The 14,858-nt window shown below is 33.6% G+C and overlaps 2 protein-coding genes across 5 annotated transcripts in view; one reads left to right on the forward strand and one right to left on the reverse strand.

The window, feature by feature from the left end:
• LOC134271576 (peptidyl-prolyl cis-trans isomerase FKBP1A-like) lies at positions 1-3,194 on the reverse strand. The gene is made up of 5 exons (XM_062753782.1): positions 3,089-3,194; positions 2,363-2,410; positions 1,991-2,103; positions 1,711-1,784; positions 1-735 (listed from the first exon to the last, which is right to left on the reverse strand). Exons 1-5 carry the CDS (start codon positions 3,123-3,125, stop codon positions 681-683), a joined length of 327 nt encoding a protein of 108 aa, XP_062609766.1. The 5' UTR covers positions 3,126-3,194; the 3' UTR covers positions 1-680.
• LOC134271575 (mediator of DNA damage checkpoint protein 1-like) overlaps positions 3,195-14,858 on the forward strand; it is a 27,852-nt gene continuing 16,188 nt past the window's right edge. For 3 of the 4 annotated variants that reach the window (XM_062753778.1, XM_062753780.1, XM_062753781.1), the window contains exons 1-13: positions 3,195-3,267; positions 5,870-5,970; positions 6,147-6,210; positions 6,471-6,526; positions 6,639-6,731; positions 6,949-7,041; positions 7,169-7,336; positions 8,154-8,226; positions 8,336-8,392; positions 8,829-8,906; positions 9,348-9,425; positions 13,502-13,574; positions 13,992-14,046. In XM_062753778.1, the coding sequence (XP_062609762.1) occupies positions 5,881-5,970; positions 6,147-6,210; positions 6,471-6,526; positions 6,639-6,731; positions 6,949-7,041; positions 7,169-7,336; positions 8,154-8,226; positions 8,336-8,392; positions 8,829-8,906; positions 9,348-9,425; positions 13,502-13,574; positions 13,992-14,046 (978 nt within the window). In that variant the 5' untranslated portion in view covers positions 3,195-3,267; positions 5,870-5,880. The remainder of the gene's footprint in view (positions 3,268-5,869; positions 5,971-6,146; positions 6,211-6,470; positions 6,527-6,638; positions 6,732-6,948; positions 7,042-7,168; positions 7,337-8,153; positions 8,227-8,335; positions 8,393-8,828; positions 8,907-9,347; positions 9,426-13,501; positions 13,575-13,991; positions 14,047-14,858) is intronic. The other variant, XM_062753779.1, reaches the window with a different exon arrangement.

Raw genomic sequence — 14,858 nt, forward strand, 5'->3', positions numbered from 1 at the left:
AAACATAACTTCTACTAAATTATCATAATTTTTGCTAATGTAGCCTCAAAATTGTATAGAGGACCATCTTCTTCACAAAAACACAGTGTTCTAACCAGGCAAGTAAGCTCTTATACACAAACACACTAATGAAACAAAAAATCCTAACATTGAATTAACATTGAAAATAAATAGTCTAGCTGTGAGAGAAAAACTTTGTAATGCATTGTAGGCACATGTACTACAGGGCTAAAAGATTTTTTGCAAGTTGCTGCAAGACATATTTTACTTTATATAAACAACACACATAAATCTTATTCTGGCAAAGATGCATGTCACTAAGAACTTTGCAGCCGCCTTTTAGATCTATGGTCTTGTGTCACAAATAATCAATAAAACAACCATGTTTCATTACATCACAAAAATTCACCATCGGTAATTACATACAGGTGATAAATAGAAAATATTCATATATGTCTTTAAAAACCTATTTAGTATACAAAATTGTAACTCCATGGATAATAATAAAATATTCCTAATGAACACAAAAGTCATATCAAAATACTCAAAATACGTGTATATGCACACATAAAAAATCTGTTGGATACGTCTTCCACTTTCCTCCATTGTAAATAAAGTTGTTCCATTGAAGTCAAGGAAATGTTTTAATAAATAAGATATATAGGTGGTCTGGGGTGGCCTCATTCTAGCTTCAGCAGCTCTACATCAAATACAAGCTTTGAATTGGGAGGAATAGTATTCTTAGTTAAGGAAACTCCCTGTTAGATTTTAAGATAAATTAGAATATGATTAAAACCTATTTTGAAACATTTTTATGTCCCTTGGTTTACAATGCTCTCCTTAGGAAAACTGTGTAATATCTTAGTGTCAAGAAAATCATAAGCTAAAATTTTTGATGTACCGTAGAAAATAATGTAATCACACCTTCTCCTAAAGCAATAATTACAAGAGATGTTTGTAAAACACTTATGCCATCCTCCCCTCAAATTATTAGAATTTTTCTAAGTCCAAGGGGACAAAACTCTGTCAAAAATGACCTGATCGTACCCAAAACAGAACTTGACCTAGATATTGTTATGATAAATCTGTATACCTAATTTACACTCAATATGTGCAACCTCTGCAAAGAAAATGAACAGAAACTGCAAAAAAATGGAATTTTTCTTAGTCCAAGGGGCATAACTCTGTCAAAAATGGCCCGACCATACCCAAAACAGAACTTGGCCTAGATATACTTATGATAAATCTGTACAGCAAATTTCATTTCAATAAGTGCAACCTCTGCAAAGAAAATAAACGGAAGCTGCAAAGAATTGGAATTTTTCTAAGTCCAAGGGGCATAACCTCTGTCAAAAATGGCCCAACTGTGCCCAAAACAGAACCTGACCTAGATGTTCTTATGATAAATCTGTACACCTAATTTCATTTCAATATGTGCAACCTCTGCAAAGAAAATGAAAGGAAACTGATGGTCGACCAACAGACAGCAGCAAAGCAATATGCCCTTCCTTCTTTGAAGAGGGCATAAAAATACTTGTACAGTTGTACGTATACATGTACGATCATAAATGATTCCTTGGCATATATTATCTGATAATGTGGTTTCTAAAATGATATTCTGATAATTCATAAGCTGTGTCTTACTCTGGTGAATGTAATATACATTTTCCAACATAAAGGTTGGCATTAAGTGTAATGTTTAAAGGATATACTCCTGGGTATCCTATGCTTCCATATCCATAGTCTGGACTACAGGTCAGAATAGCTCGCTCTCCGATACTCATCTAGACAAAAACAAATTCAGTCAGAAGTATACCAATCAAAATGATCAACATTACTTATGATTTGGAAATTACATAAAAATTAGCTAAAAAGTAACATTTGTACATCATAAAAATTCATGGATTGAAAATGTATCACTGAATGAAAAATGACTTCAATGCAGATCAGCATCCAAGCCTACAAGACGCATGTAAAAATAGCAGCTTACTTTAGCGACGCCTTCATCCCAGCCTCGGATGACTTCCTGGTGACCAATCCTAAATTTGAATGGCTGCCCCCTGTCTCGCGAGGAATCAAACTTTTGTCCATTCTCCAATGTCCCTAAAATAAATTGCAGTCCAGTTTATTTGATGCAGCTATAATAGTATGTTGACATTATAGGCATGATTTATGTACAATTTTATCTGGAAAATAAAAAAAGTCCTATCTTGAAGACTGTAGGAGGATTATCCAGACAAAAGGGGTATCCTACTGCATTTGGCAGCCACCTGTCTGCCATATTTATCATTTCAATAACAAGTCTTTTCTGAAAACTTGTTTTAAAAATATCTCATATAGAATTGCTTTAATAAAATTGTACCTGTGTAATGGACAACTACTACTTGTCCTTTCTTTGGATATGTCTGACCTGGAAAGAAAAGAATTTAGAAAAATAGAAAATTTGACAAACACTCATAAAAATGCATTCACATTTTAGGGAAAACTGCCACACTGTTCCCTTTCAAAATACTGTAGAAGTACTTTTTTCCGTGTGGCATTAATTTACGCTATGTACGCGGTCACAAATTTTCCGCTGAATTTTGTCCCATCGAACTTAATGCATATATAAGGCATTTAAGGAGCATCTTATCATTCGAGTCCATAAATGTTATGTCAAAGTCCAATGAGTGTGTGGATATTGCTGGTGTGGAGACCAGTCAAGTCTACTCTTAGTATTAAGAGACTGTACTGGACTTGTTTATATTTTCAAAGACAACAAAATGTTACATTACTGTCAGACAGGAGTCAAAACAATTAATATTGCGTCCAAGAGTCGACAGTCTTACAAAACTACTCTGCAGTATATTTATTGACAATAACCAATGAGCTTTGCCCAGAACTGATTATTGCTTAGCATATTCTGCATTTATTGCCAACCCCTATGGCTATGCCAACAAACACAGTCACAGATTCTAACTAGTAGTAGTAGATCTACACAACTTGATATTTCAATCTGACCTTATTTACTGCGTAATTAACAATTAGTTTTGAAAAGCATGCCATTTAATGTCCCTTGAAGCTAGAATAAAACCTCTGATATAGATACCATTCCCAGGGGTTATTTGTTGGACTGTAACTCCCATTTCTGTTGTTACTGGAAAGGTCCAGACACCGGACCGACATGAACTTTTACATTTACACTTCCATATCCGGTCTGGGAAAGCGCATGCGGAACGAAAGTGCGCGAAGAAGCAGAAAATCCAATATGTAACTTATTGTGAAATTGTAAGTTTTTAAAGCAATGCTTTGGAGCTTATGTAATCTTATATTGTTAAGAAACTTTTAATTTTCACAGAGTTGACCAGTCAAATAAAAAATTAAGGAAAACTACGTATACAGGTGCCTCATTATATCGCGGTACTTAAAACTTTTGCATAAAAAAGTGTAATTCGATTTTTTAAATTTAACTTTCATCAAATGATATTCATAAACCAACCTATGGCCTAACTTTTTAGTATCAAATTATTTCCCAAGCTTGCATCGTTTAACTTGTAGTCTATTTTTAAAACAGGAAGTCTTATCTACCTCCTAAATCGGAGAGTCTCATAGTATCGCGAAATGGGAAAACATGGAAACTTGAGGTTGACATGGACATGACATCTTATTTTTTATTTTACCATGTAATCCTACATAAGAAAACAAACGATTACACGAATTAAAGACTTTCAAAACATAAACTTTACATGGATTTCACTAGATTATAAACTCAGTGGGCTAAAAATAATAATGGATTTCTGCAAAATTACGTTTTCTTTGAATATTTTTTTTTCCGACGCATGTTCCATACTTTTTAATCATCACAAAAATTTACATTCAGATGACAGTCTGATAATTTTTTCAACAAAAAGCATATGAGCCATGTATCTAATTTTTGGGAATATACCGCGATACAATGGAACCCGCGATATAATGAGAATCGAGTATACAACACTGACTGTGTTTTTCACCTGTCCATGGAATATTTTAATGTAACGTTACTGATTTGCAGTCTATTTTTTATAGGCTAGCATTAGCAGAAGGTACAAATACAGGTTAGATATTAGGCTAAGCTAAAAAAAAGTCTTAAGTTCCATTAACCGTCTCACTTCAAAGACAGAACAACTTTGTTTTGAAGACTAGCAATTGTTTGAAGACTGGCAATCAAGTTTAAAAAATTATTTAATAGAAAATTTACCTACGTTTTAAATTGAAAACTGGCAGTTTGAAATATGTATTTTCATTAGGTTTACCTAAAAATTAAGTCCCGATACATCTTATTTTACTTTACTACATTTGTAAAGGGACATTAGAAGAATTTGTTTCTCAATGATGAGAAATCTGAAGGCAACTTTCATTTTCAAGATCTTCACCTTAATGCAAAATAGTTTAAAGTACAATACAAAAAAAAAAAAATTAATGAGCACATTTTTACCACTTGATATTGATTTAACCGTGTTTAATGTGCCAATTTTCACATTAAAAATGAGACTCTGACGCTGGTCCTTCCAAATCACTGTCCAAACGGGAAGTTTCTAGTATGCCGGTCCCCAGAATCACGCGATTGCGCATGAGCAGTTATTTCCCTTGCTGTTGCTATGCAGAATGTAAACAAACCGCAATTTCCCACTCGCTTCAACAAAACGCATCCGATCGAGTGATTAGGATTAGGTTATATAGTTTTTAAAATTGGGTTTGTTTTATAAATCCAGTCTGTAATCTTTCTGACTTTGGGCTAATTTATGTAATTTTTGCTTACAAAAGGCACTATGAGTGCCTTTGTGACCAAAAACTTGCATGAATCAGCCTGTCGAATCGTGCTGATATCTTACACTTTGGTTTAGTTCATGACATGTTTGCTTTACAAAGGAAAGTTTAAGAAATGAAAGTTCGAGTAAATCAACTCTATTGTCGAAACATGACGATTTTCAGCGCTGAGTTTAGGCAAGTTATTGTAAAAGCGACTTACCGTTAACTGCAGCTCGATATTCTGACCTCCTAATCATGTCCAAATATTCAGAATATTTTCCATTTCAAATCGATAATGATGCACAATTCAATCCATCGATGACTAATCATTAGCTAACATTTGTTAAATCCCTGTATTTCTCACAAAAATCACGCAATTTTAATAGCATTGCACTTTGAGTCCTGTCAGGCATTTCTTCATTACGTCAAAACACAAGTGACGCATCTCATGAATATTTATGAGATTACGTCAAAAATTGATCATGTGACTGCATTCCTAAACAATGCAAGATGGAGATTTACTTCCTAAACAAGAACGTTATTTTACGAAATCTTTAAATTCTCATTTAAAAAACTGTGTTTAAAAACCAGTTTTTTAAACCCAATTTTTCGCAAGGAACACGAATTTGAGGTCAAATTTGGAATTTGTGGCTTCTTTTTCGATTTAGTCGATCGCTCACGCGATCGTCTATATACTGTACACGGCCTTCGGCAGCAGCTATTTTAGCGCCATATTTATGGGGACCGGTATACTAGAAGTGTTCCGTCCAAACCAAATTAAATGACTTGAAAAATCCACGACTATAAAAAGTTTATAACTTTATACAAATTTGATTCATTTTTAGTCTTAAATCAAGTTCCATTTTACATAATAAATTCCTTTCATTTTTTCCCACTCTGCATCTGATTATATCTCACTCCTTGGCTTATCTTCTCTAATTTTACAGACTCCAGATGTAAAATTAATCAGTTTCAATTTGTTTTCAAATTTCCTGAATACAGGTGAGTGTAATCAAGTGACCCAACTTCCCCATCCAATGGCTTTTAAATCTGTAATGCATGTTTTAGAACCATGCAATAAAGTTTGGTGTTTTTATTTCAGAAGATTAGACAATGTCGGACTTGGAACAGACACAAGCAATTTATTTAGAGGATTATGATGAAGAGACAGATGAAGAAAATACAGATGGAGAGAAGAAAATAGTAAGATTATTTGACTTTTCTCAGCTAATTGTCCTTGTTTTTGATATTTATGTATATTTCAGCCAAAATGAAAATGTATAAGCAAAGCTGGAGTAAATAAAAAAAAAATCAGAAATATGAACATTTACTTTCCATATTGAATGACTTGATAATGATTATTTTGGAATTTGTCTCAGGTCTCCTTTTTAAAAGTTTTAAAGCAAGAGGGATTTCCAGAAAAGCTTTTCCCTTTGTATGAGGGTGAGTTTTCCCCAAATGTTTGTATATTTGTACATGTATAGTGTTTTTGGAAATGCATTATGAAAATACAAAAGCATTTGATAGATTCTTTCAAGATCATAACAAGTTCTTAATTTATTTAAAGTCAAAATAATTGAAAATTGGAAAAGGTCAGGTGATTGATACCATCTATTTATTTCCTTGTACCTTATTGAAGAATATTCGTTTAAATTCTCTTTCATAATTAGTTTCCTAAGATTTAGTTTTCTTATGTTTCAAAGGTGATAATGTCATTGGGCGCCAAGAAGATGTATGTAACATTGCAATTCCCTTAAAGGTAATATTCATATGCAAGAGAGCTTCAATTAAAGAAAAAAGTACCTGTGGTAATGATTATTTTGCATTTTCAAAGTAAAAATTTTAATATAAAAAACTTTAATTTTTTTAAGGCCTTGTCTAGACAGCATGCATGCATTGAAATACGAGGAGAAAACCATCTAATTTATGATAAGGGAAGCAGGAATAAAACCAGAAAGGGCAAGGTTAGTTAAAAAAAGAAAAAACCTAGAGGACAAGGTTGGTATTGAATAAAACAAGAAAGGGCAGGATTAGTTCATAAAAATAATAAAACTGAAAAGGACGATTTTCACATCCTGAATATTAAATCTTGACAATTATGTAGTAATGTTACATCACTTACAGCACTGAACCCCCTCTTCTTTGTTAAATAATACATGCATGTGATTGGTATTCTTACAGTTATTTTTGACTCCACAAGTTCGCTATGAGTTGAAAGATAAGGATAATTTACTCTTTGGGGATGTGAAGTGTGTTTACATCATTGGTGAACATGTAAGTAAAATAAAAATGGTTCATTCATGACAATTGTTCTAGTTCATATTTTCATATACTCAATTTTAAAGACCTGTACATGAGAATTTACTCATTTTATAACTCTATTTAATTTTGAAAACTGCAGGACAATCCAGAGGACTCTGAGACAGGATCTGAATCCGGATTCCAGACAGCTCCTATTGATTTGTTGGATAATAAAATAAAAACCTCCCGTGTAACCACTCTTGTGTACGAGTCAGAGGAAGAGGAGTATGAGAGTGATGGCAGTGTGGATCTCCTACAACCTACACAGGTAAAGGATAACAGATCTCCTACACCCTACACAGGTAAAGGATAACAGATCTCATACAACCTATACAGGTAAAGGATAACAGATCTCCTACAACCTATACAGGTAAAGGATAACAGATCTCATACAACCTACACAGGTAAAGGATAGCAGATCTCATACAACCTACACAGGTAAAGGATAACAGATCTCATACAACCTACACAGGTAAAGGATAACAAATCTCATACAACCTGCACAGGTAAAGGATATCAGATCTCCTACAACCTATACAGGTTAAGTATAACAGATCTCCTAAAACCTACACAGGTAAAGGATAACAAATCTCATACAACCTACACAGGTAAAGGATAACAGATCTCCTACAACCTACACAGGTAAAAAATAATCTCATACAACCTGCACAGGTAAAGGATATCAGATCTCCTACAACCTATACAGGTAAAGTATAACAGATCTACAACCTACACAGGTAAGATATCAGATCTCCTACAACCTACACAGGTAAAGGATAACAGATCTCCTACAACTTACACAGGTAAAGGATAACAGATCTCCTACAACCTACACAGGTAAAGTATAACAGATCTAATACAACATACACAGGTAAAGGATAATAGATCTCCTGCAACCTTCACAGGTAAAGGATAACAGATCTCCTACAACCTACACAGGTAAGAGTAACAGTTCTGTAGTTGACATGTCAGACTACAAGGAATTCACATATTCATAATTTTTCTGATCCATACAGGCTACATGTCAGAGTTTGAACATAACTATGTGATTGGACTTTGAACAATTAATTTATTTTCAATTTTAGGCTTTTATACAGAAACAAGATGGAAACAAGAAAAGCCGAATTAATTTTGACTTGGACACAGATGAAGAAAGTGGTAAGATGTACTTAGATGTGATGTCTGAATGATGATATCATTGACAATTTTACAGGTGTACAGAGCATTTTTAAATTGTTTTAAGAACCTGATTGGTTGTTATTTACAGACAGGAAAAGCCCAGACATAACTGTGAAAGAAACTCCAGCCCCTAGTAGGACCAAAGGTTGGTGTTTATATTTGGGCATGGTTCAGTATATCGTCATTGACTTCAGACATTGTCTAGTTCTGTTCTTTATAATATGTTATATTAATATTCATATTGAAAATTGTATAGAAAATTACCACGTCCCTGTGAGAGCATTTGCATGTATTGTATGAATCTCACTTTAATTGGATAATACAAGTCGTACTGAAACAAAGAAAAAAATGAAGGCATTATATTTATTGCAGTCATTTCATAGTTAATGAAGTTTTCTAACCATTGCTTCAGTTCAGCTGTTGATAGGTTAACCAAGGTTAAGATGAAGGTTATACAGAGAAATTTGTGATTCTGTTTCTACAATATCTGGCTAAATTTTGATACCTTCAGAAAATGCTTATACAATTAGTCTTATGTACATGTGTATGAAGTCTCTTGATAATTCTCTGTTTATATGTAGGTATATTGAGCACTTCAGTTGTGTTACCAGAATCTGGGTCAGAAACAGAGGAAGAAGGAAGTCCTCACTCAGGGAAAGGTTTGTGTTGGACATGAAATATACGACTTACTCCATATTTAGAGGAAGATGCCTGTGTAACTGGCCCTTTTGAAGTTGGAATGAAATCCATGTACATGCAAATGAATGGTCTCAATTTCTTTAGAGATAATTTAGGCTGCTAATATGATATGATATAAACCAGAAAAATGTGCAGAGGTGAAGCCAAATATTTTTCTTGCCAACATCAAACTATGATTGCTGTAAAATCTAGAACTAAATAAAAGAGACATTCAAAGTTGGATGAATAATGTTTATAGATTTATGATTTTTTTAACTTGTGCATTTTAAAAAAAAAAGAAGTTATAAATAATTGTGTAATAATATACTGTAATGCAATAGAAAATCTTTGCAAAGAACTGAAAAACATAACAATTGGAAAGGGCTGGATATTTTTGTTGGTTACCTGATTATTTTTGTTAGGTGTACAGAAGAGGACTGCCAGTGATCTGAGTTTACTACAGGCTCCTACTCAGCGCTTCTTAGCAGAGAGTGATGCAGGTAAGTAAGCACATCCAAATCTTATCTGATTCCATCAACTGTCCAAGTGAAGTAATTACTGAGTGTTCAGAAACAGAGTTGTTCCGGTTTTCTTATGTTGGCATTGTAGAAGATGACATATCTGACAAATGGAGTATACATGTATTGATGTCTTCAGCAGAAAGTAATTACTGATGGTATCATTTGTTAAAGGAGGTTGCAAGTTAAAGTTGAAGAAACATTGCTAAATTGTTGCCATTTCAGTTTTCAACACTGTGAAATGGCAAATGTTAATGTCTTATTTTGTATAAATGGGAACTATAAAGGACAAAAACCCTTCCCTTCTATTGAAGAGGTACAAATAGACTAAAAAATTACTTCCTCTGTACTTCTCTGTTATTATGCCCCCCTTCGAAGAAGGGAGGGCATATTGCTTTGCTGCTGTCCGTCGGTCTGTCGGTCCACTTAGTTTCCGTTCATTTTCTTCACAACCGTTGCACATACTGAAATGAAATTTGGTATACAGATTTATCAGAAGAATATCTAGGCCAAGTTCTGTTTTGGGTACGATCGTGTTATTTTTTACAGAGTTATGCCCTTTGGACTCAGAAAAATTCCAATTATAATCTATCCATTTGTCCTTAAGGAGATATGAGTGGACATGTATCCAGTTAGAGATAATTAATGAGCTTAGTGTGGGAAGTTGGGCATCTCTGAGCATGTGTTATCTATATCTCCTGAGAATTTGACAACAGAAGGAAAGATTTCTCTTCTCTAATTCTCTTAATTGTAATTTATTGCCTGTCAAAACATTTATTTACCAGGCTTTTCACAAAAAAAAAAAAAAAAAGAATGTGATAGTTATTAATAGTAAAATTAATTTGATTTTTAGCTCACCTCAACGAAGTTGGGGGAGCTTATGTAATACCCTCGGCGTCGGCGTCGGTGTCGGCGTTGGCGTCCCAGGTTAAGTTTTTTGGAGCAGTTTTCTTTTTAAGTACTTCTATGTCCTATATTGATAAGACATGCATGGAAGATGGTTCTAGTGTGTTTCATTGTTTCAGATGCTGCAATTTCAGCAAAGGAATGACCAGGTTAATGTTTTTGGAGCAGGTTAACATTTTTGGTGCAGTTTTTGGTGTAGGTTTCATTTACAAGTAACTATAAGCCCTATGTTGACCAAACTTGCATGGATGGTGCATCTAAGGATGCATACTAACGAGCTTGCTTCGGATGCTGAATCTGACCTACATTTTCCGGTTGAGTGAACAGGTTAAAGTTTTTGGTGCAGGTTTCATTTCCAAGTAACTATAAGCCCTATGTTGACCAAACTTGTATGGATGATACATCTAAGGATGCATACTACCAGGCTTGCTTCGGATGCTGAATCTGACCATCATTCTCCGGTTGAGTGAACAGGTTAAAGTTTTTGGTGTAGGTTTCATTTCCAAGTAACTATAAGCTCTATATTGACCAAACTTGCGTGGATGATACATATAAGGATGTATACTACTGGGCTTGCTTCAGATGTTGAATCTGACCTACATTTTCCGGTTGAGTGAACAGGTTAAAATTTTTGGTGCAGGTTTCATTTCCAAGTAACTATAAGTCCTATGTTGACCAAACTTGCATGGATGATACATCTAAGGATGCATACTACCAGGCTTGCTTCGGATGCTGAATCTGACCATCATTTTCCGGCTGAGTGAACAGGTTAAAGTTTTTGGTGCAGGTTTAATTTCCAAGTAACTATAAGCCCTATGTTGACCAAACTTGCATGGATGATACATCTAAGGATGCATACTACCAGGCTTGCTTGGGATGCTGAATCTGACCTACATTTTCTGGTTGAGTGAATAGGTTAAAGTTTTTCGTGAGTGATTCATTTCCAAGTAACTATAAGCCCTATGTTGACCAAACTTGCGTGGATGATACATCTAAGGATGCATACTACTGGGCTTGCTTCGGATGCTGAATCTGACCATCATTTTCCGGTTGAGTGAACAGGTTAAAGTTTTTGGTGTAGGTTTCATTTCCAAGTAACTATAAGCTCTATATTGACCAAACTTGCATGGACGATACATCTTAGGATGCACACTAATGGACTTGCTTCGGATGCTAAATTCGACATACATTTTTCAGATAATAGACCAGGTAAAAGTTGTGGGTGCATGTCTATTACCAAAAAACTATAAGGCTTATATAAGATTGTATAAACCAAACTTGCACAAATGTTGCATCAAGAGATGAAAACTCTCAAATTTGCTTCAGATGCTGGATTTTGATTACATTTTCATGAAGAAGAACTAGTTTAAATTTTTTATGTAGGTCTATTTCAAAGTATCAGATCAAAATTGCTTAAATATTTTCATTTTTGGAAAGTACACTTTTTGTTGGTTAATTGTGTGACTTTGCCTTACTTAAAGACAACATTCGTTGAGGTGAGCTCTGTAATCTCTGATTACCTATGTTTTATGTTATAGTGTATTTATATGGGTTTTTTTTAACAGTCAATATACAGTGTCATGTCACACAAAGATGACAAACAGTTCAAATTCATATTTTCAATGTAATAAAAACAATGTAATGAATTTAAAGTCAAGAAGAAAGAAAATGAAGAATGTTTCATTAGCTACAACAAATTCAATCTTGCATTTAAAAGAAATAGTTTTTACATGTCAATGCATGCACCCTATATTATTGTTCAAGATACCCATAGGAACAATAAATAATGATAAAATTTTGGAGAGAAAAGACCATGATTCCCAAAAGGTTTGATGATGGCTCCTTGATGAAGTTGGAAGAATTTCACACCTGTTACATGTATTTATACACAAAGCTTTCAAACTTGGCAAAAGTATACATCTAAAGTAGAAGGTGCGTCGCGGCCTATTTCAAGGTCACTGTGACCTTTAATTTAAGTGAATTTTTAAAAAAATTTAAGTCTTTTAAATTTTAAATTTCATAATCCTAAAAAATATAAAAATATAGTTGTATCCTTAGTAAAAAATGTTAAGTAAAAACATATTTTTTCATCATATACTTTACAGCAATCTGTAACAAATGTCAATGTTTTGAGAGGAATTCAGTTTGTCCCATGGGCATAATTATCAAGCACTGGTCAAGAAGAATTTTGATAGCAGAAATGTGCATGCAAATTAGAGAGAAATTCATGAGTTTATCGTCAGGAGCTAACTGGTAATCTCTAGATCTGATCATGCAGCTGCTCAATTTATCTCTTTGGAGTTGGGCAAAAAGAAATGGCCTCATAGTTGCTTGTGTTAATTAAGAGTTCTTGATGGCTATAGTCCAGATAAAGATCATTCAATCGGTGTAATGTAATTAAAACGTATTGATGTTTTTGTGTATGATTAAAACTAAATTAGTATTGTATAATATATACATGTGTTCATTGAAAAAAAAAATTTACATTTCAATTTTTATATGCTAGTATTTGGAACAAATTGCAGTCATGTCTCACTTAGAATTTTATAGTCTAAAGAATAATTGATTTTTGATTTTTTTTATTAGACTAGCATTTCCATTATTTCATAAAATATGCAATAAACAATTTAAAGCTGCATGCATATGGATATTTGTTAAGCTCTAACACAGCCACTTTAGAATTATATGATGTATTATTTGTTATATTTAATCCCTACACTGTAAGTCTCTTAGATATGTATGTACAATATTTTAAATATAAAAAATGGAAATTAAATCATTGAAATTTGTGTCTATCTGTTAATCAAGGCTACCTGATTTTCTTGCACCCTAACCAATTTATGATTATTATTGAACAATATTTGATAGGCGTATCATGCTGTGGTGGGGCACTAACTTTATTGACAGAGTTATGCCCCTTGGACTTAAAAAAAATTCCACTTATTTGCAGTTTCCGTTCATTTTCTCTGCAGAGGTTGCACATATTTAAATGAAATTTAGTATACAGATTTTTCAGCTGAATTTCTAGGTCAGGTTTTGTGTTGGGTAGGATTGCACCATTGTAGACAGAGTTATGCCCCTTTGGACTTGGAAAAAATTCAAATTTGGAGGGAGGGGGGCATAAGTGTTTTACAAACATCTCTTGTTTGTAGAAACCACTGAAGAGGATTCGCCTAAAAAGAGTATCCTTTGTGCTGAAACCCAATCATTCCTTGAGGACAAAAGGTAGATGTAATATAGACACAGTGTATATTTTGGTGCTTTTACTTTCTGAGTTGTTTAGATGCGAGGTAGGGGGATGTACTTTTACCATTCAATAGACCCAATTTGTTTTGCAATCCACCAGGTGAAAACTTGATTGTCTATTGAAAATGAGGCATTTATATGGCACAATATTACATGTAGTTATAAAAACTACCTATAAATCACTAATTTTCGTGGGGGGTTAATTTTGGTTGTTTTCGAGGTATGTAGAGACCCATGAATTAATGACCTTCACTAAATGTAAAATTTCATATGCATTAGTACTATAAAACATTTTCAAACCACAAAATGAAATCCCTACAAACCTCCATTCTCCAACCTCGAAAATTTGATCCCACAAAAATGTGCGATTTTACCGTACTTTTTATCTTTTTTCAGAGGAAAGAGTGGTGTCCCACAGGGAATAGTACTTGACAGTGATCACGAAGAAAAGGTAGAAAATTTAATTTAACAAATTCTCATAGTTTATTTGATAGGCTATCTAAATTTAATTCTCTGGTTCTCAGGCCAATTTTCTCCAAAACAAATGTGGAAGGGTGGCATTTTATTGGCAATAAAGTAGATGAGGGAGGCATTTTTTTTAAAATTTTAATTCTCGAATTTTCTTTAAAATAAAGATAATTTTTTTATTCACAAATATACTTTCCATGTCTGATCAAAAGGTTTGCTTTATCCATTGCTTATCAGCGTGTGAACATCGAAGGCAATGTCTTCGAATGTATATTCAACCGAAGTAGCCAAAATCTCTTTGCAAATGGCTACCGGAATGATATTTGAATACTAAACTACAAAAAAATACAGACGGAACTTTTTTTTCTGGATTGGTCTCCGCAATACCAACTTTTTATTTTAGCAAAAATACAATAAAATTAGCAATGCGGCAACCTCAAAACAGATTTCAATTTTATGTAGCCATAGCTATTTTTGAAGAAAATATTATGTTGAAGTGACTCAAAAAAAATATTTTTAAGCATTTTATTGTTGGGCGAGATATTTTCTTGCATAAGTTTACTGAAGATAAACCCTGAAATGTCAGTAGCAGTTTGCTCAGTCTGATAAAAGTACAACTGTACTTTGATCTTTGTGTATTTGCGATTGAGTTTTGAATTATAATGTGACTGCCTTGATGTTTATGAATATTTTTTTGCCCCCCTTCAAAGAAAGGAGGGCATATTGCTTTGCTGCTGTCAGTCGGTCCACTTAGTTTCTGTTAATTTTCATCACAACCATTGCACATACTGTAAA

The sequence above is a fragment of the Saccostrea cucullata genome, unplaced genomic scaffold, assembly GCF_032062105.1.
Source record: "Saccostrea cucullata isolate Sc308-1 unplaced genomic scaffold, CSIRO_AGI_Scuc_v1 ctg187, whole genome shotgun sequence".
Lineage (NCBI taxonomy): Eukaryota > Metazoa > Mollusca > Bivalvia > Ostreida > Ostreidae > Saccostrea > Saccostrea cuccullata.

Excerpts from the sequence above, each read along its gene's own strand:
- LOC134271576 (XM_062753782.1), bottom strand. The coding sequence starts at position 3,125 with ATGGGAGTTACAGTCCAACAAATAACCCCTGGGAATG. Across the intron at positions 2,411-3,088 it reads ACAAATAACCCCTGGGAATG|GTCAGACATATCCAAAGAAA; the intron begins GTATCTATATCA and ends TTTTCTTTCCAG. Across the intron at positions 736-1,710 it reads AGCATAGGATACCCAGGAGT|TATTCCTCCCAATTCAAAGC; the intron begins ATATCCTTTAAA and ends AACTAAGAATAC.